The sequence below is a fragment of the Hippocampus guttulatus genome, chromosome 5, assembly GCF_054856545.1.
Source record: "Hippocampus guttulatus isolate MCC_2025c chromosome 5, RoL_Hgut_1.0, whole genome shotgun sequence".
NCBI classification, from domain to species: Eukaryota; Metazoa; Chordata; class Actinopteri; order Syngnathiformes; family Syngnathidae; genus Hippocampus; species Hippocampus guttulatus.
The window spans coordinates 17,616,678-17,644,472 of record NC_141265.1 but is presented as its reverse complement, the minus strand read 5'-3'; the positions used below and the strand labels follow the sequence as shown (position 1 = coordinate 17,644,472).

The 27,795-nt window shown below is 43.8% G+C and overlaps 1 protein-coding gene and 1 long non-coding RNA gene across 9 annotated transcripts in view; one reads left to right on the top strand and one right to left on the bottom strand.

The window, feature by feature from the left end:
* Positions 1-295: 295 nt before the first annotated feature.
* LOC147205300 (uncharacterized) lies at positions 296-27,621 on the bottom strand. Of its 5 annotated transcripts, none has more exons than XR_015101050.1 (4): positions 27,049-27,385; positions 26,714-26,749; positions 26,558-26,604; positions 296-1,381 (listed from the first exon to the last, which is right to left on the bottom strand). It is a non-coding gene; the product is annotated as an uncharacterized LOC147205300 (long non-coding RNA). The 5 variants fall into 5 exon arrangements; XR_015101053.1 differs by lacking the exon at positions 296-1,381 and adding an exon at positions 25,681-25,860; XR_015101052.1 differs by lacking the exon at positions 26,714-26,749.
* The window catches only part of rhobtb4 (Rho related BTB domain containing 4), a 33,398-nt gene continuing 13,981 nt past the window's right edge, over positions 8,379-27,795 (top strand). The window contains exons 1-3 of one of the 4 annotated variants that reach the window (XM_086112554.1): positions 8,379-8,528; positions 8,948-9,046; positions 27,522-27,723. In XM_086112554.1, coding sequence (XP_085968680.1) covers positions 27,532-27,723 — 192 coding nt within the window. In that variant the 5' untranslated portion in view covers positions 8,379-8,528; positions 8,948-9,046; positions 27,522-27,531. The other 3 variants (XM_086112556.1, XM_086112555.1, XM_086112553.1) reach the window with 3 other exon arrangements.

The following is a 27,795-nucleotide window of genomic DNA, read 5'->3' as shown; positions in this document are numbered from 1 at the left end:
CACGCACTTCCTCACTAGATCTATGATAAAAAGTAAATATGGAAAATACAGTACGTGCAAAATATATACTCTTAATATGTTTCCTTTTTGCTAGTACATTTTTCAGTACGTGTATGAAAGATCCCACAATCGTAAGCCAACAAAAAAGGTTTTGAGCAAACAACAACAAAAAAATCACACACTGAATTATTATTTTTGTAAAAAAAATAAAATTACCATTCAAAGACGGCACAAAACTGCTGATCAGAAGACCAACATTAGGTGCAAGAACTCATTTCGTACTTTTTTTTTCTCCACAAAAATCAACTCACTCAAATTGTGAATCTTATTAAGGTACTATTTTTGTCCTTCATATCATTCCGAATCCTCTGAAAAAAATATTTTGCCTACTCGTGCTGTAATATACGGCAGTGGAAGTGCAACTAAGTCATGTATGCCATCGAGTGGGGAATTGTGATATTACAGCTATCACCTTTGCACAAAATAAAAAAAAAAATCATCTGTGTATATTCTAATGGTTGTTATGAAGGTGTCACTTAGTGAGCAAACTACTTTTTTTTACCCGGTGAAAAAGTGTGAGAACCACTGTGCTAAGCCATCACTTCTGATAGCTGATATGGTCTATGTAGCTGTATCACATGCAGTTTTTATTTTTGCTCATATCATGCAGTGAGGTATCACAATAATCCGTCCACCTTATCGTGACGAGATAAGAAGAATCAGGTCAGTGAGGAATTGCGTGCTGTTTGTCAGTCTGCGGCTAAACTAAATCCCAGAGTTGTAGTCCTTTATTTTCTGGTTTGCAGTCAACACTGATCACATAACATCAAGTGACAAGACTTGTTTTGAAGCCACACACTCATGACATGTTATGTAACTTAAATTTGCGAGGTGCCAGCTGACTCGGGGGGGTCGATGCCGATGCCCGGGCCACATGTATATTGGCGCACAAGCGCTTGGAGCCACGTAAACATCGCACGTTCGAATGGAGTCGATACATTTTAGTAGGTTGTGTTGTGTCACACCTCGCGATCGACTGGTGCGTGTTGGATTGGGACGGAGGCAGGCTCAGCACAAGAAACATGGCTACATTGAGGTCCCCAATGACACAGATGCATATGTTACATAACTTTCTGGAACAGTACAATACACATCGGAAGAGATTGCTGAAATGAAAAAAAAAAGATGGATTGATGGAGCAGAGAGCGGTCGGACCTTGTCAAACAAAGTAACGAGACGGTGATGTGACTTTTCTCAGAAACGCAAGACAAACTAACATTTAGTCTTCATTGGATCAGTCAATAACGCTGCATGACATTCTGGCCCTTTTCTCAAGCCCGGGGCCACTTCTGCAATACTTGTTGACGCTTGGCTGTTCCAGCTGAGCACACAAAAAGGAGAGATTAGAACATGAAGTGCAGTGCACATGCTACTTTGCTTCCACCCCCCCCCCCCCCCCAAAGTATAGCACCAATGTGGCCCATTCCTTTATTTTTACTCCAAACATTGGGGTTTGAGATCAACAGATGATTTAGAAACAAGATTATTTCCATCGGGAATGGATATATACCTGTATATAACTTTAGCATTATTTGTAGTACAAAGTGTGGTAGATGCTTGCATGTTAGTGTGTTCAAATCACAACCATGCTGAAGAGTGAGCAGTTTATCCCGTGCCCATCCACGCTCGTGGCAGCAGCTGGGCCTGTGTGGCTAAGCCTGCCGGGATCGAGCCTAAAGCCCCTCCAGTCTGCTGCCATAGATGGTCCAGTTGACTGCTAAAAAACAAACAGCCAAGCAGCTCCATAATACGTGTGTGTTCGGAAAGGAGGACTTCAACCTGACCGATCATCAACATCTTGCACTGAAAAAAATGTTTGGGTTGAGTTTATTCCATTTAATTTCATCATGTGGTTGCGCAAAACAAAATCATCTCAATCCAGATGCATTTTTATGTAGATTTATAGTTCACTTAAAAATCTGTCTGGATCCAGGTGATTTTCCTTTGTGCAACCTCTTGACAAAATAAAATGGAGTAATTTCAACACATTTTTTTTTCAGTCTAGACAAATGTATGATGGAGCCTTCACTCCCCAATTAATTTTACAAAGACACCGAGCTAAATTTGCTCAATGAAGATGCTTTTGCGTGGGAATGCAAAGTTGTTTTTTTTCTTCCATAAATGTCATAAATGCTATGGCACGTGTCAAATTCAGGCCCAGGGTCCAGAACTGGCCCATCACAAATAGCCGCTTAACACTGTATTTTTGCAATCCACTGACTATGCTTATTGTAGATCCTGTAAAAATTTCTAAACAGGTCATATAGTTTTGCTCTGTACTTATTTACACTGACACACCCAACCCTCGAAAAATATAGTTCACAAATGTCACTTTTCTTCTCTGTTGCGTGAAATGTATGCTCTGTTGAGTTGAGATCAGGCCACTGACCTCAGTGAAGTCCAGCCCTTCTTTGCCATCACAATCTCATTAATTCCAAACCGACATTGTCCAAATACTTGTCGACCAGACTTTATATTCCCTGTTGTGTCATCTAGGCGGCATGGGTAGGAAATGGGACTTAAGTGCATTAGATTAGAGCAAACTAAACATCAGAGCCTGCCATCTGGGATGGCATTGTTGCCTAGCACTGGGCAATGTTTGACGTTGGTGTGCTGACGTTAGCCAGTGCGCATGGTGTGTTGAGCCCCGTCTTGTTTATGTAGCCATATGTGCATGTGGATGGATGGTACCACTGCAATGTTGATGGATTCATGTTCCAGACCGGTATTCCACATTAAGTCAGATTCAATTCTCTCTCTCTCTGAGAGTGAAAGTAGCAGAGTGATTCTCACAAATGAAGACAATATGAATATGTGGGGGGTATTGTAGTATGGTTCTATTTTTATGAAACACTTACTGTAGCTGGCGTCAGATTTGAGTCGATTGGTTGCCAGGACAACTAAAATATAATTTATTTAAGGTTGTTGTTTGTGAAAGTGTGTTTGTTTCCATGTGAACCTTCATATTTATGGTTTTCTTTAAATCTTTTCAAGATGTTACTTGGAATGTTTTCTCGTCGATCATTTCCGGTTCAGGGTCACGTATGGCGGATAGTGAGGGAATTAGGGAGCGAGATCGAGAAAGAGAGATTGCTAGAGAGAGACGAAACGATACCGTCTAGTCGACTTTATTTTAGATGCTCTACTTTCGGTTTAACATAGTGCACACGGTATATCATTTCTGCTTATTTATTCAATGTCCTGTCAAACAGATTATTGATTGTTGATGTTGAAATGTCTTTTTAGTTTTCACGGTGTTCCACGAATAAAACGTTTTTGGACATCAGTTTGAGGCGTGAGGCCGCCATACTCTGAGTGATATAAATTGGCCTCTTCATGGCGCTGCAAGGAAGTCTGAATATACAAAGATCTTCGGCACAAATTTAATTGTGTGTCTTCTTTGCTCTATCAATCTTTTTGAGGGGGTTTTGGTAGCTCATGATCACATTCACCTGCGCGTACACACGCCCTGACAGCTAAAGGACATACAACACTCCGAGTCTTCACACCAATTTTCTAGCTCACAATAGGTGCGTGGCAAGGGACACAGTATGAGATGGAATCATCTTGGGAGAAAACACTTGTGCTTGCATCTGGGGTAAGAAATAAATGGAAAATTCCGCAACCTCTATAAAGTAAAAACGTTGACAGATGGTCTCTGTTGCAACCCAAACAGAATTAATTGTGGCAAGCTTTGTTTTGACTCATTCGAGAAACCTCCAGGAATAGGGGCGGGATGGGTTTATCACATATATCTACATTTCACTGACAAAATGGAATGCTGTGACTTTTTGGACTGGGAAAAGTCAAATTGCCAGCCAATGTTGAGTAAGGAAACCGACAAAAACTCAAGCACAATATTACACGCACTAACTGAAGCATTTCACAGGAATATGAGCCTCGCGAAAAAAATAAGCAGTGTAAAATATATTTATAGGGGGGCCCTAAGGACCCTATTTGCCCAAGACATTCCTCAGCTCCTCTGTCACTCTCATGAATAGACAAATGTATCAAATGTGTTCTCAGCATACACACCCATGCTCACATCTTCAGTTGATGCAGACGGCCCAACAAAATAACCGCACTCTGGTGTTACTTTTCATCTAACTGCCTTTTATAGCTGGCTATGAACTCAGCAACATTTGCAATGCTTCTCCGTTGACGAATCAACAGACTACCGTCCCTATCTCCACAATTATACGGCGATGCCATTAGTAGGTACGCCAACAACGAAGTGTTTGTTTCGGACAATTATTGCACAGGTTTTGTTAACTGAAATGCAAAAATAAATCTTCAACCTGTGGAGGGTGTGCTGTGGATGCGACCTGCAGGCGGATGACGAAGGCCACCAACGTGTTGGCCCCGCCCTCTGCACATCCTTGTACCCATCCAACAATCCAGTCACTGTGACAAGATTGGATGAGTTGGTTAAAGCTGTGGTGTGAAGCATCGTTGAGGAAGCATCGTGGTTTGTGACTGTATCGCTCCCTCAGGACCTGGACGCATTGCTGTCATTGATGAATAAATTAATTTTCAAGTTCATCAGGAGAACTAAAGACGAACTGTTTGCCAGATGAAGCTTCACAGCAGTTTGGTGATGCAACGGGTAGTAAGAGGAAGTAAATCAACAACATGAATGTCTTCCGGAAAGAAAATCACTGACAGTCTTCTTCTCAACTAGCCTGAAATGCTGTAGAGACCTGAAGAGAGTGATTCACCCCAGGCATTGCAAGAATATTGCTGTATTGAAATAGTTTTGGAAAACGCAATGGTCCAAAATGATTAGTTTCAGAAAACCGATTTTGTAAAATTGGTGTCGCTTAAATGAAGGGCAGATCACATTTTATTACCGCTTCATGCAGAAATGCAGAAATCCAGGTCATTCCAAAAGGTTCAAAAACTTTTATTCCCCCCATATTTGGCACATGCGCTCAGGTGATGAATGACAGGAAAAAAGGCTGAGGATGCAGCTGAAGAGTGCCGTCTGCCCTTTGCTTTTTGTTTCAGTTTGTTCACCTCCTACCTGACATGCCATATGGCTTCCTGCCTGCCCATCAATGCAGAGTAAATTCTACATGATCAGAGACAAAGTGGTAAATGGAGCAGAAATACAAACACCACAATCTGCTCATTTTGTCCTGCGAAGGTTATGGAGCTTTTGTCAATTAGGCGGTGACCCGTATACCTCTCCATTCGTTTCTCCCACACCACACAGAGAGAGAAAGTGGTGGGGGAGGAGATTTGGAAGAAGACACATTTTGCGCTTTAGCTAAAATGACTAGATTGGTACCAAAAAGTAGAAGCTGAATAAATATGAGGAGAAAGCCACACAAGGAAAGAGGAACAGAGTTTTCTTGAGAACAACAACTAATGATGTCAGGGCAGGGGTAGCTGTGCTCATTCCTGTTTCCATGGCAACGCCAATGTGCTGCCGGTGCGGCGACACCAGCGAGGAGTTCTGCGCCGTGGTCGTGCTGACACGAGACACACGTGCCAATGCCTAGCTGACAGCACTGACGATACGCCAGCGTCTATTCATAGCCACCTCGGTGACGCCAAACAGGGACACGGGCGGCCCGTTAGTGGGCTAAAGAGGCCGGGTCCGCAATCCGGGCAGTACCGCGAATGCGGTTGTCTCATGATGAATATAGACAGTGTGATGCTTGTGGAGAAAGACGTTACGGCTTATGTCATCTTTCTTCTGATCGCTGTCCAGACTGCCCAAGAGACACCTGGTCACACAGCGTCAGACTTTTTGTGGGATCATTCAAGGATCAAGAGCCACGTCAGTCACCCTTAGCACTTAGCAGACTTGCTCACCCTGCTTTGCACAAATCAAGTCAATTCTTAACGATCTTCATTGGATTGGCGAACACCAAAGTTTTTTTTTTCTGCTTTTGGGACAGTTTCTGTTTCTCTTAGGCTACAGGATTGCACAAGTTTCAAAGTTAAATGGTAAAAAGATGGACCTCTATCTTGCCTTCATTTTTGGTCCTTTTGGGCGGGGTAAACACGCACGGCCCATTCAATTATGTTGTGCGCTTTTTCCTGTGAGATGGACTTTTCTCTTTTTCGTTGAATTATTCATTCAAAATTCTTTTAAAGTCAAAGTATGCAGGAGGTGAATAGCTGAAGGGTGAAGTCAAATGAAGAGTGTTCTGTGGTCTGACTGGCTTTCAAGATATCAACCCTTTTAAAAAAAAATCCCTTGCCCATGAAATTCCATGAAAGTGATCCAAATTCCTTGCTCAAAACAATTGGGAACCATCGCTGAAATCACACCAATCATTTCGATTTGAAAACAACTCTTGCTGCAAAACTGTTGACAGTGTTCCGTCGCACACGGACCCGTGATGTTGTCCAGTTGTCAAAGAGGACCACAGACACCAAGTCACTGGCTCCTTTGTGAGCGATTGTTCAAGCTCAATTGGGACTTTTGTCATGAACTTTTGTTCCAGCAATCATCAGAAAGAATAACAGAGACTCTGGAGCAAATAGAGGGCTCATTGTGGCCGCTCAGCTCCCGAACGTGTGTCATTGTGGCGGCTCAATGGCTGGTGTCAAACACCGCTTTGGCTCCTCACGTGCATCAGTGAAAGTGATCCAAACTAGACCCAGATCGCTCCTTTGTGTATGTCAATATTGTGTTGTGTCTATAGTTAAAGGCGCTGCGCAGTCGCCAACTGTTTGTTTTTTTTCCCCACCGTTCTGCTGATGCAAGCCTTTTGCCACGCACGGGATCAGCAGTTTGCCCACTTAGACGAGAGACTGATCGAGAATCTGGTTTATGTTTACATGTGGACGCCCTCCATTATGGAGCTATTGTGCCCATATTGCTAAATCAATAGCATTGAAAAGTGCTGTCGAAGACATTTTGAAATAAAGGTGAATGACACCTGCGCGCATCAGGATGAAGGGGCGCGGGATGCTCACGTACTCACATGACCTTGGACCACAGCGTGTTCATTTCATTGGCCTCAAACTTAAGCAAGTGGAAGACCAAAGCTTCGTTTCCCCCCTGCGGTCGTTCTCGATGATCCAGATGTTTTGTTCACATTCTTGTGGCTGCACCGCGACATGGCGATTATTGCCTTGAACCTGGCGGTTGCACGCCGACAAGGGAGCGAGCCTGGGGAGGCTCTTTCTTCCCTTCGTGGGACAAGTTTGAATGCTTGGATGAACAAGAGTCATGGAGACGCTTTCGTCGCCTGGCATTTGATGTGTTTGGTTGAACTGGTCAAGGGTGCAATGTTCCATATGGTGTCAAAGGAAGTTTGGTAGGGTTTTGTTAAGAGAAATCCTTTCATGCACCAATAATGATAACTTGTAACCTGATAACATGATAAGCTAGTAACCGCTGTCCCTGAACGGGTCAATGATATATCTTTTTTTTTTTTTTTAAATAAAACCAGCACAAAACAAATGTTCTTTATGATATAAGATTCAATATACTCTCCTCACACAATTTTCGGAACATTTGCACATGGCATGTACCTTTAAAGATTTCCAACTTTAAAACTTGATGTACAGTATATGCGTTCATTACTTTTGTTCAACACTGCCGATGATTCATCTATCTCTGTACGATATATCTCTCCAGAAGCTGACTGAGGAACGTATTACAGTTGTACCCACTGGGGTTGTTGAGTGAAGAGGACTCCTACAAAGGTGATGCAATCGTCTGCAACTTTTATAGTAGCTTTAAGAAGCATATTCTTAACACTAAGAGTCACACTGAAAAGTCACAGATGTAATAGTCTACCATGTATGCGCTAATTCCAGTGACATAAACAGATAAGGGCAGCTGCACAAACTAGCGGCAATGAAATCCAATTCAAGAATTGTATCCCAAATTCTAACAAGACAAAGGTCAACCAATGTTGTTAATTGAACAGTTTACTATTGTGGTTTTGATGCTCTGAGTTACAATCTGGGCGCCTTTTGAGAGCGAGGAAATACTCGAAGCACCTCACTGTGATGCAAAGTACAACCACAATAATAATCCATTGCTCTAAATCTCTGCAAAAGCAGGTAATCTCATCTCTGCTTCGTGGATTGGACCGCACTAGATTGCGCAGGACTACTTAGTGTTTCAATAGAAGTAATTACAGTACAGGCTGTCTTTTCAAAAACAGCTTTTCTTATCTTTTGTTTCTTCCATTGGATCGCCCGGTTGTGCAGAACTACTTTATGCTGCAATACATTTACAGCGAGTGGTGTAATTCGGTGTCAACTGCTGTACGTATACGTGCGCGTGCCCATGCACGAGCACCGACTGGCACTCTCTCCACTTTATGAATGAATGGATGGGTGTGGCTCGAAGCGCACGAGAGATGCGGCTGACGTCGGGGCGCGCGGCTGCTGCTGCTGCTGAAGGCTGGCCCGGAGTGGAACATCAACATAAGTGGGCGCGACCACGGCGAAGAGAGGGCACGAAGAGCGCAAGGGCAGGGATCCGCTTCCCTTAGGTAGGACTTTAACTCGGTGAGGAGATGAGACACAAGAAAGAAACAACAATTTGACTTTGCTGCAGTTTGTGATCAGATGCGTTCAGGGTAACTGGGGAATGAGGGAAATCGGATTTTTTTTTTCCAACCACGCGGATATGTAAACCGAAATAAGAAAGTGGCGGCATGCGTTGACTTCCCAAGAGAATCTGCTGTGTCGGTGAGACAGGGAGACACGGGGGGGATTTGGAAACAAACAAAATAGCACCAAAATAGCATATTTTCGGAACCTGAAGAAACCTTAATGACTATGACTAACTATAGACGTCCACTCGGTCGACCGGTCCTAAGAAAGGTTCTGATTAGATGTCATCCTCCACCTCCTCCTCCTCCTCCTCCTTCTCCTCCTCCTCATCATTGCATGTGTGTGCGGCTTGCAGGGAGAAGCAGAAGAGCAATCGGAAGGTGTTAAAACTGTAAGTGGACGTCGAGGAGAAAGAGCCGCGAACTGATTCCCGGTGGTGGATGTCTGTATAAAGGTAAGGATGACGTTCTTTAAACACACGCACACACACACACACAGACACACGCATGCACACTCACGAAGACAACAACAACAACAACAACAACAACAACAACAACGTGGTTTTGAGCTTGTGCGCGCAGCAGAACTTTACAGAAGGCGGGTGGGAGTTGCGTAACGGTTCGGCTGTACCGCTTCAAAAAAAAAGTTGTGCACTTGTCAGAATAACTTGTACTTTATCTTAACAAAACATCTGTTCTCAACATCTACTGTATACGGCTTTCCAGTAATCATGATGAATAATTGTGTTGAAGATAACCAGAGGAAAACACATTTAATCAAACTTTAGTGGGTGTGTCACTTTAAGCGACTGACTAACATATCATGTGTGCGTCCTTAAGGCGTTTGTCTTAACAGAAGATCAACAGAGAATGCCTTTTGTAATTTTTTTTATGTAGCAATTGTGCCATTTGAGGCATACTTTTTGAGTTTTTATACAAACGCTTATGTAATGAATATGAAAATGGTCAGTCAGGGAAAAAAAGGGAGAGAAGATCTAAAAAAAAACAGTGCGTCACTGTACTTTTTCACACTTTAGCTCGTGGTGTCGCATCGCTTTTGCACCATTCAGACACATTGAACTTTTAATGTTGAAAACAACCCATTCCTGCACGCCGGTCATCTGAATGTAAGTGTAAAAAGAAGTTTAACATTTGATGAAGTGACACCATGCTACTTATTATGTTTAGGAAATCTGCCTTCTTTTCATGACCTTTCGTGTACACAAAGGTGTCTTTTAAAAATGTGCTTCACTACCCACCCCGTCTTGAGGCTGCTTCTTCTTTTGTAAAATGTGTCAAAAAGATGTCAAAAAGCCAACGGTGCACTGGCACCTCGTGTGTTGTTAACTTGAAAGCTTTGTGTGAATTGCATGAGGTTATGTTCAAAATCCAAAGCGTTCGACCTTTGGTAGGTTCAATACGTTTTTCTGTATGTCAACATGAGCAGAGAACAGACGATGGTGGTGCTCCATGGTAATCTGATGAAGTTGACATCAGTTTCTCCGTTCCGTCTCGCTCCTGTCTTTTTCTGTCAGCTGTGGAATTTGAACCATTCTTCCTTCAGGGTGAGGCCGTCCCGCTGTCTGCCAATATGCAGCAGTGCAATCGGTTCAGGAGCCTTGTGTGTGTCTGTGTGCGAATGCACGTGTGCAAGAGCAAACTAATCAAAGTCAAAAGCAGGGTTCTTGGATGCAGGACATGTGCACATTAAAAAAGAAGTAACAAAGACGTTACACAGCATGACCTCCTCTTCCCAGAACCACATGATGTTTGTCTTCTTGGGAAAGTTTTACAGAGCGAGAACACCAAGTCGGGGGTGCAGAGAGAGAGAAAGAGAAGCCGGTTGGTGTGCATGGGCAATGTCAATGAGCACAGCAATTGGGAGCGTGAAAGAGATGAGCAGGATGGAGGGATAAAGGATGCATATGCAAATTCGAGCTTTGGCTGAGGTCAAATTGCATGGAGCAATGAGTGGGGAATAAAATGTAGGAGGAGGAGGAGGGGTGTCAACTCCGAGATTACGCATGGCCATAAACACACCCAAACAAACGTGGATTCATCCTTACATATTGCTCGGATATTTTTACATTTGAAAGCAAGAAAAAAAAAAGAATCGGACACCCTCGATGCCTCGGCTGCTCTGAGAAATTCTTTCCATAAAGGTGCTGAACAGAATCGGTGGTAAAGGGCAGCCTTGGTGGTGTCCAACCCTCACTGGGGACGAATCCGATATACTGCTGGCACCACTCGAATTCTGATCGGGGGGGGGGGGGGGGGGGCGGCGTTCCTCGCAATCACGCCCTTCCGGGTCTCACTGCTGTTTGATGCATAGGCACAAACAAAAGCCAGCACCTGTCCCCTCACCCAAAGTCGCACGGAGGCTACCCTCTCATCCACCGGTGTGAACTCCAATGTTCAGTCACTGAACATTGCCCACATCGGCTCTGCACCTCTCACCATGGGCAACTCCAGAGTGGAAGCGAGTCCAATCCCTATAGAAAGAACTGGTACCAGAGCCGAGGCTGTGTGTAGAGGCAAGTCTGACGATGTCAAGTCGGAACTTCTCTTCCTCACACACCAGCTCGGGCTCCTTCCCTGCAAGAGGGGTGACATTTGGCCCCTCCCAGTGGTGGTGAGCCCATGGGAATGGGGACCCATGTTGCCTCTTCGGGCTGAGCCCGGCCGGGCCCCTTGGGTGTCGGCCCAGCTACCGGGTGCTCGCCACAGTAAGGTGATGGCTTTTGTACTGAATATAAATTGTGGTACTCGTTTAAAGGCCTCTGTTGCTCTAAATTGTGCTTATATACAGTCTGCTCAGATCACTCCATTAACAGCTCACACAGCATCAACAACCGTGTCTGTATGTGCATGCGTGTCGAGAGAGGTGGATAAGAAGGTGTCGCCAGTGAAGACAGGAATGGGCAGGGCTGGGCAGGACTGAAGGGGCAAGGGGAGATAAGAGAACCCACAGGAATAGTGAGCAACATGTCTGCTGACCGAGGACCGGAGAAAGAGAGAGATAGAAAGAGAGAGGCGGAGGAGACTGTCGAGTGATAGAGGACATTAAACAACTTCACTGTTGATAGAATGGTGAAAGAGGGCAAGGTTCCAGGACCGGAGGTTGACCACATCTGGAGTCATCCACTTTATGCACAACTTTAAGTTTGCTCTCTTCAAACCTTGTGGTGTATAGCATACAATGGTATACATTAGCATCAGTGCTTAGCAGTGAGGACAGTAATGCATTACATTGCAGGAGCCTTACATTAATATGACTTAGTTTCTTTGGTACACTATAAAAACAACCTACCGGTATATAATCTAGCCACTGAATGTAGGGGAACAATTTGCAACCACTTTGATTGACTAAGCGTTCTAGCTGATCTTCTTGGCCTTGATGTCTTAAAAAAGTGCTTCAACCCGAGACTGCATGTCTCACTATAACATTTGAATCTTCTCCGGCTTTTGCAAGATATTGTGATGAATTTGTGTGGTTGCACAGGTGGGTGCTCGTCTCTGACTGAACTGCACGTTGACCACTTCACTTGTTTGTATGAAACCAAACTGAAAGATAGCAGCTCGAGTGTGTTCAGCAATGTCACCACCGTGTCACCTCCTGCAAATTGTCATTTCTTATTTGCCCATTTGTTAATTTGCTTTCCCACAATCATCTCGTCCTCATCAACTGGCTTCCATGAATTGAGACATAGGAATCACTCACTCCCCACCCCCAAAAAATTTAATTAATAAATAAACAAATAAATAAACAAAAAAAACAAAACAAAACAAAACAAACAAATATATATATATATAAGATAAGATAAGATAAGATAAGATAAGATAAGATAAGATAAGATAAGATAAGAAAACCTTTATTAGTCTCGCAATGGAGAAATTCCCGATTCACAGCAGCAAAAAGTTATCAAAGGAAGAAGTAGAACAACAAAATATAGGAGCTGCTGGAAAGGCAGCCACTCTCGCGGCGCCATTTTGAAGTCAAAATAACAAAAATAACACAACACAACACATAGGACACAGACAGTCGTGCAATCTTCACCACTTTTCTGCATACATTTTGTTGTCTGAAGCAGTTCTAGATGAAAGAGGAGAGGATCAAAGTGTCCTTTCACCAGTGGATCAGAGACGTCATGCTGAAAATGTGCACACGTCTGCTACAAGCTAAGTTTTGAAAGCAAACACGAAGCTGTAGCGTCCATTGACGAAAAGAGATTCGTTCACTTCTCCTGTCCCACGTAATCCGCTTCAAACTCCAAGCCGCGACTCCCAGTTCCAAATCCGCATCGGCGCTCCGCGCTAACGCTCCTTTCTTCTCATCGTCGGCTCTTATATATATATATATATATATATATATATATATAAAGACTGTGGCTGGCTGATGTAATTTCACAGTTTTCCTTAACCAATCGGATGTCATATTTATGCTCAGAGTGCCGAAGCGCTGGCTCTCGATTATTTTTATGATGATGATTTATATATATATATTTAAAATTATTTTTTTGTCAGAGCAAAACTTTGATTCACAAGACACATCTGTCGATAATTTTACAGAGAGCGCTTTCATAGATTGACGTACGTTAACGCTCACTGCAAGGTGCTTCCCGTCGTATAATCTGTTTCCATACAAACACATTGTTGTCGGGGTGAAGGGTTGCTTCTTTGCAGTTTTAGGAGGCTGATGCAAGCCGGCTGACACACGCTCTGTCTCGCCAACACACACAGACGCACACGCGCTCACATGCACGCGGGGACGCACACAGATATGGGAGAATCGGTATGTCGGGCTGGGTGCAGTGTGACAAGTTAGAATGAGATCTGCCGTGATCTTAGTCAGTGTTTGTCTCTGTGGTTCTCATCCCACATGGAAATGTGAAACTGACTCACTGCGTGCTGCACAGTTCGGTTTGCCACTCTCAGCCCATTTGGATCCGTTTGAGTCACTTTTACTCCACACTTATTTCATGGAGATTTATTAAAATAAGCGGCCCGTTTTTTTATTTTTAGGAAGTGAGAGTTTAATATGGTGACATTCAGAAAATCTGTGACACAAAACAAGAGCGGGGTTTGCAACTCATTCACAATGTTAAGACACATGCCTCCACATGTATCCATTTTTTTTTCTTAAATACAACTTATTCAGTTGAGCTCGGGTGAGCTGAAGTCTATCCTAGATGATTTTGGGAAAGTGGGGGGGGGGGATATGCTCAGACTAGTCACCTGTCAATCACAGGGCACATATTTTTTTAAAGAGCCATTGACTATCACGTTCACACTTACGGGCAGTTTTCAAATAACAATTACGTGCATGTTTTTGGAATGCAGGCAGAAGCAGAAGACGCCGACATGAGAACAGGGAGACTACATAACCTTTGACCCTGACGCCTCACTACGGATGTTTAAATAGGTTGTCCCAAAACTATGGCCCACCTCCACATCTTGCCCGGCCCCCTGAACAATACCAGAGGTGTATTATTATTTTTTTCTTTGAGATTTGGTTATGTGTGTTTTTTTGGAAAACAATAATTGTTTACTTTTCTCTGCGATCAATTTTTTTTTTTACAATCTGACCGTGGCGTGAGAGAAGGGAAAAGTTATTTGACCCTCACAGGGAAAAAAAATTGGGTACATCTTTGTCTGTCTCTCTGCCCCTCACATGATTACCGTGCTCTCATCTTAACATTAATAATTAACGTCATCAACGGTTCTCCAATTTATGAAGCCGGGACTTCTTAATGTGAATGCATTTAGGCTGAGATCTGTGTGCTGTTATGCCCCATTATTGTCATGTAGATATATATATATATATATATATATATATTTTTTTTTTTATTGCCACTTATGTTCCTCTTGATGCAATAATCAATCGTGCAGCCGGGAGATAATGTGCTGCATATCTGGACTCAACATTGCAATTCAAAATTGTGCATGTGATTTTGAAATAACATCGTGAATGACCTCTTTTCACTGGCGGATTAGCTTGGATCATGCACCATCCCAGAGAGCCTCTACCCACTTGACCATTGACCTTACTTGGATACTTTAAGCCTTACGTGGCGCAGCCAGGCCAGTGACTGACATGTGGTCCCAGTGACCATTGTATGGCAGTTGGACAGGCCACCGCACATGCAGCAGTCGGGCGGATATAACCCGACACCAGTATAGATTTTTCCATCACTCTATTTTTGGACACCTACTGTGCATAGATGAGCATGTGTTGTTTAATCATATTCCTGCAAGTCCTGGTTCAAGCAGTTTTCATATCAGTCATATCTCTAAATTTAGTGCTTCAATCAAAACGGAACACATGTTCCCTGCATGGGGTTGAGGAATTACAATGTTAAAAGTGCGTTCGCCACTGAGGTATTGTGGTTGCTCTTTGGGGAATACCTCTTGTTTTTTGATTACTCGACCGCAATACAATGCGATGAACAAACAGCGGAAGTGGATAAACAACATGCTATGAGGCTATTTGAAGTCAACACAAAGCAGCAACTTCATGCAAAGCCTCGGCTCACGGTAATGTGATTTATTTGTCCATCTGCATCTGTCTCGGCCTGAGATTTTTGCTTTTACACTCACGCTCGTTCCCGCCCTTCCTTTTTTGCCTCGCTGTTTCTGTACGTGTGAGCAACGTCTAAATAGAGGCAGACACACACTGCGTGTCGGAGCCTGGCGGATGCTGGATTTTAGCACGAGGAAATGAGGCTGAGTTGCAACATTTTATTTGTCAGAGTGACACAAGTGGTCCTCAAGCCGGTAGTAAGAATCACCTTGAGAAAAAAAAAAAGATGGGAGTAGTTAAACTGTAGTTTGGAAAGAAGCCTTCAAAGGATAATTTATTCCTGAAAGACTGTGACGACATTTGCCATAATTTATAGGGTTTGTTTTAGGACAGTTAATGTTGCAATTAGAGGTTACTCCTGTCCCTTGGGGTGTATTTTGCTCTTTATGGAAAGATTATAAAGGCCATATTTTAGGCTGGTCTGTGAAGTCTTGTCTTTCTGCAAACATAGCCTCGCCTTCATATAACATCTCCCCTCAAAAGGAGAATTTGTCATTTGAACAAAACCCACCATATTTACGAAAACAGTCAGTATGACTTTGACACTAGTATACGATAAAAATGATCTGTGAACCCCCCCCCCCCCCCCCCCAGCTGTCTATGGCCTCCATCTTCTTCTAATTTGATTTGCAGGAAACCACCGTGCGTGACGAAAAACAACATAGAAAGACAGAAGGTAGGACTTATGAGTTGTCAATCAATTGTCAATGTATTCGTAGTCACCGCCGTGGCCTTGCAAAAAAAAAAAAAAAGGTAAAAACAATCACGTTTATAGTCGGACTTACGATGAATGAGGCGCTTTTCTGAGCTATCAAAATAACGGGTCGGTGCGAGGTCGCAGGTGTGATGAGTGTGCCTGCGAGTGTGCGACAACTGATTGACATTTCTTAAGTGACACCTTCTGTCCTCTTCCTCTCCGGTCCAGTTATTCCCTCCGTCATCCCATCTGCGCCCCAGGAACCACTTAACATTCCCGACATTTCCTTCCATCACGCCCAATCGTCACCCTGGTTGACCATCTCATGTGGTCGTTTTCCCATCAGTGCTTAAAATTCTTGGAAATGCTCACATTTCTGTGTGGCCTTTCCCATATTTGGTAAAACATTTTGGATAAAGTACCGGTACTGGAAGGCTATTTATTTATTCCTTTTTTAAAAACGCTAATCTGCCAGATGTTGATTTAATTTTGTGTTGTTTTCAAGTTAAGCTTATCTTTTCTGTGTTGCTGACTCCTGTCATGTCTTGGAGTAGTTACGCCCGGTCTGTTTTGTTTGGCTCCCGTGTCAATCTGTTATCTCCTTCCGTTGCCCTCTGTCTTTCCCTGCTGTATTTTTGTTCTGTAACCAGGTTTCGTTCACTTCCTGTTTGTTCCTTGTTGTGTTTGTGCATATACCCATTTCCTTGTCCCTTTGATATATTTGTTTATTTTTGGAACGAGTGTCTTTTTACCTGCAATTTGAGTTTAGTTTGAATTGTTCCGAAACCCCAACAACACCCCCACCGCCGCCTCTTGCAGACATTCAAAAATTGCCATATAAATCCTGCATTTAGTCATTTTACTTGACTTAGTTTAGTCTTTGCTTATGTTTTTTTTTGCCGTTGAGTTAGAGGCCATTTATGTGTTTTGACTGCTCATAACAAAATGCATTTAAAAGAAAGGAAGTATTTTCCTGCGCCACTCATTGCTCATGGGCCTTCTTTGTAATAACTAATGTGTTTTTCGCAAGCAGGAAACAAGCCTCTCCACTCCACAAAGAATTAAAGCCTAACAAATAGCCCATTGAGGAGCTCTCTGACACTTAGCCCTGCACTCTGTTTTTTTTTTTTGGGAGGGGAGGGGGGTGGCAGAAATAACACAGCGATATGTCTTCATTAGGTTATAATGAGGAAACAACATCTGGCTACACGGGAGATAGGACAAGCTACATAAAACATAACAAGTCAACAATATCTTGTCCTCTGCTACAGGCCTTATCGAGCCTTCAATGTTTTTCCACTTAGACTTGCACTCATGACCATTTGCCAAATAGTCGGGTCGTTACGACACACACTCCACTTCATGTAGCTCTCTGAGCTATAGTCAGTGTGAGAAAAGATTAAGAAGCAAGGCAAGCGATTCGAACATTCCACTGAATGTGCATATTTTAGGAATGCCAGTAATACCGTTTCCCACAAGATCACTTCTTTGTGTTGCCCTTCAGTCATTCCATTCATACCCTTGAACTTTGACCCGCTCAGGGGAGGACATTGAAATTCCAGCTTTGTCAGCCAAACAAATAATCAAACACATGAGCCAAACTCCTCTTGCATAACAAAGAACTAAATGATCCCAAACTGTAGTTATGCTCGGCAACATGTCCCGTGTAATGTTTTGTATTGTGTGTGATTGTGTGTATTAGAATTTAATCCTTGATACTGTTATCCTGAACATGGTGTTGGAACTGTTTTGAAGACCCACTGCGGCTCTGACCCACTTGCGTCAGCGCACAGGGGATACATGCGGACGTTTTTCTTCTCCTCTTTGAGTGTGTGTGTGTGTGTGTGTGTGTGCGGGCGTGTGTGTGTGTGACGAGTGTGCATGTTTGTTAGCACACTTGTTGGTGTGGGTTGAAGGCAAACGCTCCGCGGACACGTGCGGTGTGAGAAGCTGGCTGTTTGGACAGCTTTAGGACTATTGCAAGCCAATTGGATATGGAATCAATGGTGGCAATGACATGGGTTAGAGAGGAGAGGGAATTATCAGAAGTAGCAGAAGTACCTCTGCCTCACACATTTGTTGTGTGGAGTTTCAACAAACTAAGTGCTGACATGTAATATATATGAGACTCTCCTGCTCTGTTTGTACTGTACTCCAATGATGATTCAAAGTGCAACGATGTACAGTATCTTTTGATCAGTGCGGCTCAAAATGTTCTGAGGATGTCCCGGGAGGGATTTTATGTGTTTACCCTATGTAAAGGACACACCTTGTCAAAGACTGCAGAGCAACGGGAGCAAACTTCCCACGTGGAAGATTAAAGAGTGAGAAAGTTCATAATTGCAAGTGCGCATTCCACTTGTTTTGTAGAGCCGTGGTTGAAAAGGCCAGATGTCCCATCAGACTGGGCTGCTTGATAGTTCTCTCACAAGTGTCCAAACAAAGGGGCAGGCTCTCCACATTTCTAAGCCCTTGCAGTGCCAGTGCTCTTGAAGCCCTACTTTATCCCATGGCATTCCTCACCATCTTTCATGCTGCTTCTTTCTGCCCCTGCCAGCCGGGTCAGGGGGGCACTGTTTTCTCAGGGCGCAAAAGACTAAACTGGTCCGGAAAAAAAAAAAAAAGTCCTAGACGCAATTAATCATACATTCATTGAACTGCTGAGCCCATTTGAACTCTGTAGCTAACAAAAACAGCAGCACGGAAGTAGATAAACAGTCTCTTGGGTGAATTCAAGAGTGAAGTCTTACCATAGTTTAAACGGTACCATTGATGATGAGTATTAATGATGTTACATCATGTGGAGGCAGCGTCTTTATCTGGATTGTACATGTCGTATGACATTGACGTGATTGTCAGTGATGTTGACATACTGTAAGAGTGGGCCTGGTGCCATGCAAATGTGTTGCGTTTGATTTCAAACATGTTTGATGGGTTTGGGGTCAGGGTTCTGTGTCAACTTCTTTCATACCAAAGTCACGCCATACTGTTCCCACTCATATTAGGGCATGCATGACTAATAATGTAAACTGGAGAAAGAAGGGAGAGCAAACCCATGACTCCTTTAATGACCAGTTGGGAAATGTGTCCCAAGACTTTTTCGCCTTTTTGTATGCGAGAGCAGACGTCGTCAACAGAAAGAAGCCTTACCAAAAGGTTAAATATTTAATCGCATTCTTGGCTTTAGGCCCATTGGCAAGAAACAGATATTTGTAGCCCACTTTATGGCACAGTTTATGACTTTCCTGCTGCTGTGGTCTTGAACGACTGCATTGACATAATCGAAGGGTGAGGGAGTTGATTGTGTCCTTTGTTTTCAGAGCTCAGTACCAGGACCTGCCAGTAGATGTCTGTCTTCAGTCTTCCACAAGCGCGAAGGAGATCTCATTACATGGGCAGGGGGAGACTGCATAATGTCCCGGTTGAACAAATAACAAAGAATACTTTGCATCGATTTCCATCACAAATTCCATCGAGGCAAAGGTGGGCTGAAGTAATGGCCTTATCTGAGCAAAGTGACTTACTATCACGCACACACATGTGTGTGTGGTGGCAGCTTTCAGCATTTCATTTGACATACTAATATATATTGATGAATCGTTTTTTCGGCCTGGTTCAAGAACAGGGAGAGAAAAATCCTGGATGCCGTCCATAGTCCCCTCAGTTTAAACCCAGTGTTCATGTTCAAACTGTGCATAATCTTACAGTGCATTAAAATGAAAATGAAAAACATTATTTTTAGGAATAAACCCGCTATTCTATGAGAAACCTGCACTGTAAAAAACCATAACAGGCATGCCCGATTTTGCGGCATGTGCGCGTTTTGTACGTGAGGGAGAATCACGTTCACTCCGTAGTATGTGATTTTTCTGACAGCACGTGAACGCCGCACGGCAGGAGTTGGGCGAGTAGTGCCGCGACGTCACTGCGCGGGGGCGTGTCTTTTGATGAAATCAGCTGGGGAAACAACAACAGAAAGGGAGGTGGCTCAGACTGGAACCGAGTGTCTGGGCCAGTAATGTGTACATTTTCAAAGTATAAAAATGTACTTCTGAGCTCCAAAGGCGTCTTTTGTCACCAGTGGATGATTTCAACTGAACCGAGGCTCGTGAAGCTTTGACAAGGCGGCCACGGAAAGCAGGAAAAGAGGGTCCTTTTTGTCCCCTTTCAGATAAACTATCACATGCTCTTTGTGCCAAGTGGACCTGAATACGACCAACTATTTGTTCTCCCTGCGTGTCCTTGCCCAGTTTGCAAGACCGGCACACCATCAGAGTGGCATGTGGGTCAATTCCGGAACCGTCGGAAGGTAGGGACCCCCTTCCCTTCCGCCCTAAAAAAAACCAAACAAACAAAAAAAAAAACCCACCACACGTTCCCAATTCCATCCCATCACTCACTTCATTTGCTCCAAAAAGTTAACGCCGTTTTCTTTGTATCATGCTGACTCCCCTTTTTGTGCACTCAATGGGGCTTTAATCTCCTTTCGTCACTAATACCCCCCTCCCCCCCCATGGATGCATCGCGTCTTTTTGCAAGCAGATATGTTTACACTGGTGGGGTTATTGGTGCCCTGTCTGCTTTTACTGAGGTGTTACATGTCTTTGTGCAGCGGATGGGCTTGGCGTGTTATGCAAGGCTTATCAGCCGCGTCCATTAGGCATGTGGGATGATATCTTCCCTTTGCTGCCTAAAGATGTGCTGATTTTTACAATTTGAACGTGCTTTTTTTACTGTACGGACCCCAGGATCCTTTTACCTTGGTGTGCACGTTCGGTTTCCCAAAAAATTATGAATGAGTCAGGTGCTTATGAATGGGAGGGGGTGCTTCATTGATAAGTGGGATCTCATTCTCAGACAGGACGCGCTAATAAATGGAGAAGCGTGTGCGTACCCGTCCCAGTTGGGATGTGACGAGGGCAGCCGCATTTTCTGCCGGGAAATGTGAGTTTGATAGCACGTGCTTGCGCACACGCACAGGGGTAATGTGGAGCCTGTGGCTATGACGTCAGCAGATGGCTTGCATTACGCAGGTAGCACTGATGGTGACAGGGCATGCATGCTAAGTGAAATGAAAGGCACCTATTGAAAAAAGAACCCATTAGTAGTTCATCAATTACATTCATTTTTCATGGAAGTAACAGATTCATATTTTGCAGTCTTTGTTGGTTGACCAAGGCTTATATTTGCCCGATCATTTATTATTATTATTTTTAAGAGGTGCTCGGCTCTATGTAATTTATGTTTGGTCATCTCATCTTTGCGACCCATGTCTGTTGACAGGCAGAAGAATGAAATCCTCTTTCTCTAGCTGTCGGTTTAACTGTGTAAAGTACCCACTTTTTGTGACATTTTGTTTGGTGGTCTTAGGTTGGGATTTTTTTCTGATGTGAAATGCATGTCTTGGCTCACGAATGTTTGGGAAACGCTACAGCTGAATCACAATTGGTCGGCTATCATATTCACTTTTTAAAAGATAGTAACGTGACATATTCTGGTTAGTTCAGCATTTGTTGTCATGCTTCATGAAAATGAAGTATTTGTCAGTTCAAAGGAATTTGGCCTCCCATTACTTGCACTGGTATCTTGAACACAACTAGTGGTACCTACTGTGTTGCACAGCCAATATGCCAGTGACTTTACTGTGATTTAGGATAGCATAACACAGGATTACGTGACTGATGTGAATGTCCTCAATGCCCCTATATCAGGTCGAGGTGGAAGGGCAGCTCAGGTAATGGAGCGCTGATGTCATCGTTGGAATGAACACACCTTGTGGTGGCAGGGATACATAAATAATGGTTGTTATAAGGGACATGTTACGTTCTAAAATGCTTTATGAAGTGCCTGTGGAACAATCTGTCATTAAGGTGCCATGCTAAAAGGGGAAGTAAAATTATTCTTGACAATAATATGTTCTATGCGCACCAACTATTATTCAGATGAATATAGTGTTTTGAAATATGAACTAAAAAGAAAAATCCACGTTTCCTATTCATTTTAGGAGGCAGACATTTTGCTTTGTCGTGCCACTTAGTGTCAATTGAAAATGACATTATATTTCCGAAAGCTTATGAACACATGACCAAACCCAGAAAACTGCAAAATGAATTGAAGGGAACGTTTAGACTACTGGGAGCACATTTTATTGCAAATAGTTTTTTTTTTTTTACTTGACTTCCATTTTCAAGGCACATGCCACATTCTTAGCCAATTCGCAGTGGGCACCTGATGTCAATTCAACATCAATGTGACCTCAACATCCAAATTTCAACATCAAATTGATGTCACATGACTGCTAGCATGACTGCTATTTTCTCCCTCCTACTTTTACTCCTCCTTGCACATCTTTATTTCATAGGCAGAAAAGAAAATGCCGTCTAAGGGACGTCGACTTCAAAGTTCAGAGGTTTGAGGTTTGAATATCTGCTCCTGTGTGAAGTTTGTCTGTCCCTGCGCTTGTGTTGTTTTCTACGGCTAGTCCGGTGTCCTATTGTCTTAATCGAAGATTCTAAATTGTCCATGACCACGGCTCACTGGCGGTTCTAGACAGGGGTGGGGTGGCCATTCGGGAATTTCAAGGAAAGGTTCATTTTCATCAAAACGGCTGATGTATTTCCGGGCCCGTACTGGGAATCGCGGCAGATTAACCACCGTCGTCGATCATCTTTCGGCACGTGCCTGCATTTGGTGTCAACGCTACAGAGAAGAAACAAGCTGAGAGCTGGACAAGGAATCGGTGGCAAACATAGTCGTAATGAAGGCCAAGAAAGTAAGGCACGAAGAGCATGTTACTATTGTTGTGATGAGAGGAAAGCATGGTGGTTAGCGCTGTCGTTCATCGGGACGTGTGCATTTTGTGTGCATACCAACACCCGTGCCGTCAGCGGTGGGCCAGGCAAGTGTGCTTGCGTGTCTGCGCCGTGTCTTTGAGGTCTAACGTCAGCCATCGGGGGAGCCAAGCAGAGGCTACAGACCCGATTATGTAAGCAGTCTGTGACAGCTGCGCCTTTGGCACTCACTGTCTCCCAACACCTCGATAACACAAACAGAGGCGAGTAAAACACTTGCCACCAAATTAAGAAGAATAACTTGCATATGCGTATAACACGGCGTGAGCCCATTTCCTCCAACAACGCTTCCAAATAGAAGTCAAGCCTGGGTTGTTTTTAAGCTCTGGTAATCGATTCTTAGCATAATCATTGGCAAGTGGGGTCATATCTTCCCAAGCAGAGACGCTTAGACTTGGTCATGTGATCAGGATGAACTCAAGGCCGAAAAAATGGACCCAAAAAAGGAGGTGCGTTTTGCGATGAGTGCTTGCTTCCAGTGGGTCCCGAAAGGTGTTACATAACGGAGAGGCAGACAGAACGGGAGGGGTTGGGGGGGGGCAAAAAATGGGCGTGGGAGCGGTGGGTGATCAGCCTAATGCTGCTTCTTGGCTCTCTTTCAGTAAAGTGGGACGTCCAGAGCTAGATTTATACATCTGTAGATGGATGTGAGTGAGCATCCATCAGAGCATTACAATGACAAAATATCTTGAAGTAAGAAAGAAAGTGGGGGGCGGGGGGTGTCATATATGTGTGTGTGTGTGTGGGAGAGGAGGAGTGGTTGAGTGGGCACAGCTGGGAAGAAGCCAGACAAAGCTCAGCAGCAGAGGAATGAATGAAAAGACTGAAGGAGGAAGTAGAAGCACAGGAGCAACAAGATGCACAGCTGTGTCACCCCTCCCCCCACCAAAAAAATAAAACACATTGAAAGTCAGATATATTGTGCATGTGAATTTTCACACATCTCCGGGTACTCCGGTTTCCTCCCACGTTCCAAAAACATGCATGGCAGGCTGATTGAACACGCTAAATTTTCCCTTGTTCGTCTCTGTGTGCCCTGCGATTGGCCGGCAACCGGTTCAGGGTGTCCCCCGCCTACTGCCCGAAGATGGCTGGGATAGGCTCCAGCAACCCCCCGCGACCCTAGTGAGGATTAAGCCGTTCGGAAAATGAATGAATGAATTTTCACACAATGTCAAAAACAGGAAATTCCCAGAAGTCAAATTTACACAGAATGTTTAATGAATGCACGTTGTCACTAAATGGTTAAAAAAGGAAATTCTCTGCATTTTTTTTCCCAAGATGGTATTTGAGTGTAAAACTATGTAATCCTAAAACACAAAGTTATGCATATTATTGCAGAAATTTGGCAACGCCCCCCCCCCCCCCAAAAAACCCCCAACCCACCACGCATGCAGCAACTCAACCCTCATTTTAACATCTGTCGCTTTGTGCATGTCCATAGGATCCTGTTTGAGCATTCAGTAGAACAGAGTGGAAAATTTGCCCTTTCCCTCATGGCTACGGCTGAAAAGATTCTTCTTTTTTGTTGTTGTTGTTGTTCCTTTTTCCTTCACGCATCCCAGCAATCATCATTGCTGCCTTGCAGAGGTGATGACTTGGCAAAACAGATCAAATCTAGTTCACGACAGGTTATTGGCTCAAACTGAAACCGGAGCTTCACGGTTTTGCTTTCCGCTGCACTGCTGCACCCTTATAACTGCTCAGCTTCTCCCAATAAATAATTGTGGTTGCCTGGATAAGCTCATTACCATTCAGACACAGACCAGATAGCAGGCGCTTAACATGTCAGTCATGCGCCAGGAGATAATAAGGTTGGGGCTGTTGACCCATACACACGACCGGGGAGATGTAAGACCACATGGGTCGCTTGCTCCGGATCCCCCATGAGCGTCTCTCCGCACCGGCGGCTCCTCCTGCTCGTAGCGCTTGCTTTTCACAGCTCAATTACTAACCAGTAGGCATGAAGCTCGCGCAAACAATACATGCTTCTTCTCTTCTAGTCTTTCGTTCCTCTTACTTCGTCTCTGCAAGCCCTGGGATGATAAAGTCTGAATTCTTGGTGTGGTTATTGTTGCTTTTGCACTTTTGATCCCTGTGGCATGACCGACTGATTGTAATAGCGGGTGACAGTCCTCTCCTCCTCCCTCAGACTCAAATAATCCCTCTCTGGCTCATCTCTGTGGAAATCCCATTCAACACATCTGATTTTTGGATTGGAAGCCCTGAGAGCTATAACCTCAGGCTTTGGTAGATTTGATTTTTTTTTGTCTTTCTGAATTGATGCCGTAGATAGCGTATCATCAAAATCCATGCAGTCAAACTCATTTTACTACACTTTCATCATCTTGTTTACATTCCGGTGGTCAAAGTGAAGGCTGGCACTAGCTTGTTCTCGAGTCGTTGAGGCCTTGGTGTCTTTCTCAAGGGCACTTGGACAAGCAGATTCTTCTCAGGCCGCTGGTTTTTCAACATTTACTGCTTTGAGCTGATGAACCTCTTGTCCATCGCAAGTACTTTCCAGATAGAGTAACTACCAAGATGCAATGTATGAAGGTTAATACAACAACAACAACAACAACAAAAGATAATCACAGTCCTTGGATTGGTCAACTGAAATAGGGACACACACACAAATCACTTTGTCTTGAACAAAACGGGTCTTGAAATATTTTTTTTCCCCACAACTTCCAGTGGAATCACAAGACGGGTGAGGTTTTACCAATTTCAATTCTACCTTCGCAAAAAAGTATCTCCACCGCCCTTTGATGGAAATGCGGCCTCCCGCTTGGCCATCCACTCTCCTTTTTCTACTCTGTTACTTAATATCCAGCTAATCTTTCAGGGATGAATAAGAAGTTTTGAGAGAGATTATTGAACACATTGGATTCATAGTTGTCTCACCACCCACTGCATCTACCGAGATTCTTTGTGAACAAAGCATGAGTCATCGTATTTAGATCATGTTGAAAATGTGATTTTAATCCTACTTGAGATCTCAACACATGCACAAACTACAGTATATATTTTGCTTCAAAACAGAGCGAACAATGTATGGAAAAAAACTCCTCCTTGGATTTCTTTTTCTTTTCTTCTCTTTTTCATGTCAAGATACCCGATTATTGGATCCACATTGAACAACTGAAAACATATCAAAAAGGGATGGCAGGTGTGAATACATTAATTGGATGCCACCATGCATTATTCGTTCTAAAAAGACAGACAAGCGTTCAGGGAAACAAATTAAAAGTCATTCGTCAACCTCGCAAAGACACTTGGATATGGGGACAGACGGAGCGGGTTGCCCTCCGCCCCGACCGATGCAATGGGTGCCCGCTCTGTTTATAAATGAGCATATGTATGGCGGAACGGTCGTGGCGTGTCAAGCAGGTTGGAGATGTGTGACCACACAAAGTGCAGGTCAGGGCTTCCGGTGTGGCTCATGTCGTGAATGGATGCCATTTTTAGCCGATCGTAACTAAAGACAAGCACGTCAATAGAATACCGAGCAGCGGCCTTTTATGAATGTTTCATAGGTTCTATTTATGAGTCCCCCCGAGTGGTTGTTTGAAAAAGTTTCAGGGATTGTTGGATCGGTAAAAGTCTGTGCGGGGGATGGTTATGCAACAGAGAAGATTCTACAAGGGCTGTGTGTACAAAATTGGCATTCAAATATTTGCTTTGTGGCTTGGCAAAGGAGAAATGGCCACGTTGTCTTCAGAAAAATTATTTTGAAAGTGAGTCCCGAGAGCAACGGATCTGCTTTGTTTGCCTAGTTTGTTGATGGTTAGTCAAGATCGAGATCAGCAAGCATTTGGGCAAAATGGCAGACACTTACCAGGAGGAAAGTAAACGCCGATAGTTCTTTTGGCCATTGTTCACTGTCTGCAAGAGAAGAGTGAAACCTGTCGATTCACACGATAACCTCAAGACCCGCCTCTTTTTATACATTATTCAATCACAGTGGCAATCGCCTTTCTTCCCTTGGACTCACTGTCAGCTGATTTGTGCATTATCGCCGACAACTGGGCTGAAATGTGAAACAGAAGTTTCACAGCACAAAAAAAAAAGTTTAATTATATATATTTGATGGAGAAAAAAAAATCAGCAAATTCATTGGTTGCTAGATATGAAATGTGCACTCTTGCTTTCTCATATTAGGGACATTATACATCTAAGGGTGGGGTCAAGCCCTGAAAGGTAACTGAAATATTAGAAATGTACCACAAAAAACCCCCACCACGGACTAAAACCCCAATTTTAAACATATCGTCAAATGAATACAATCTTGACCTCCACTATATTTTGAGCATTATTATCTTCTCTTACCTCGCCGTTCGCTGCGCTCAGAGCCATCCTCTACATTTGTACCTCTGTATCCGGTACGATTCAAAAACATGCTGTCCAGCATGCGCAATGTGACTAGAAATGAGGTTAGATATGCAAGGTGATCAAAGGACAGCGCGCTCGGACGACGTCATCTCTCTTTTTCTCTGTCCTTCTCTGGCTACTGTTACAGAAATAGCTCTGCGTTCCCTCCATGTGTTCTGGAGAGGAGTTGGCAGAGTCCTCCAAATACTGGTCAGTGACGCTCAGAGTCTTGACAAAGCCTCTCTAGCTTGGCTCGCATCTAGAAGCCACTGTGCCTACATGCCAAGAGCCTCGACTGTCCCAATGATGACTCATTCCCCTTTTGGAAGCCTTATCAATAGAATTCTCTTTTAAAAAATTGTTTTTCAATATGATGTATGTAGAATACACATGGAAACTGACCTTTTGCCCTTCTTTCGCCTTCTCCCCAGGGCCCTCTCCATGGATATAGACACAGACTATGAGCGGCCCAATGTGGAGACGATTAAATGCGTGGTGGTCGGGGACAATGCAGTGGGCAAAACCAGGCTCATATGTGCCCGGGCTTGCAATGCCACCCTCACACAGTATCAGCTGCTCGCCACCCACGTGCCAACAGTTTGGGCCATCGACCAGTATCGTGTATGCCAGGAGGTGGGCACACACATACACAAGACACGCAGGATCAAGTGTGGAGGAAATGAATGCAAGAAAAAGTTGCGCCGA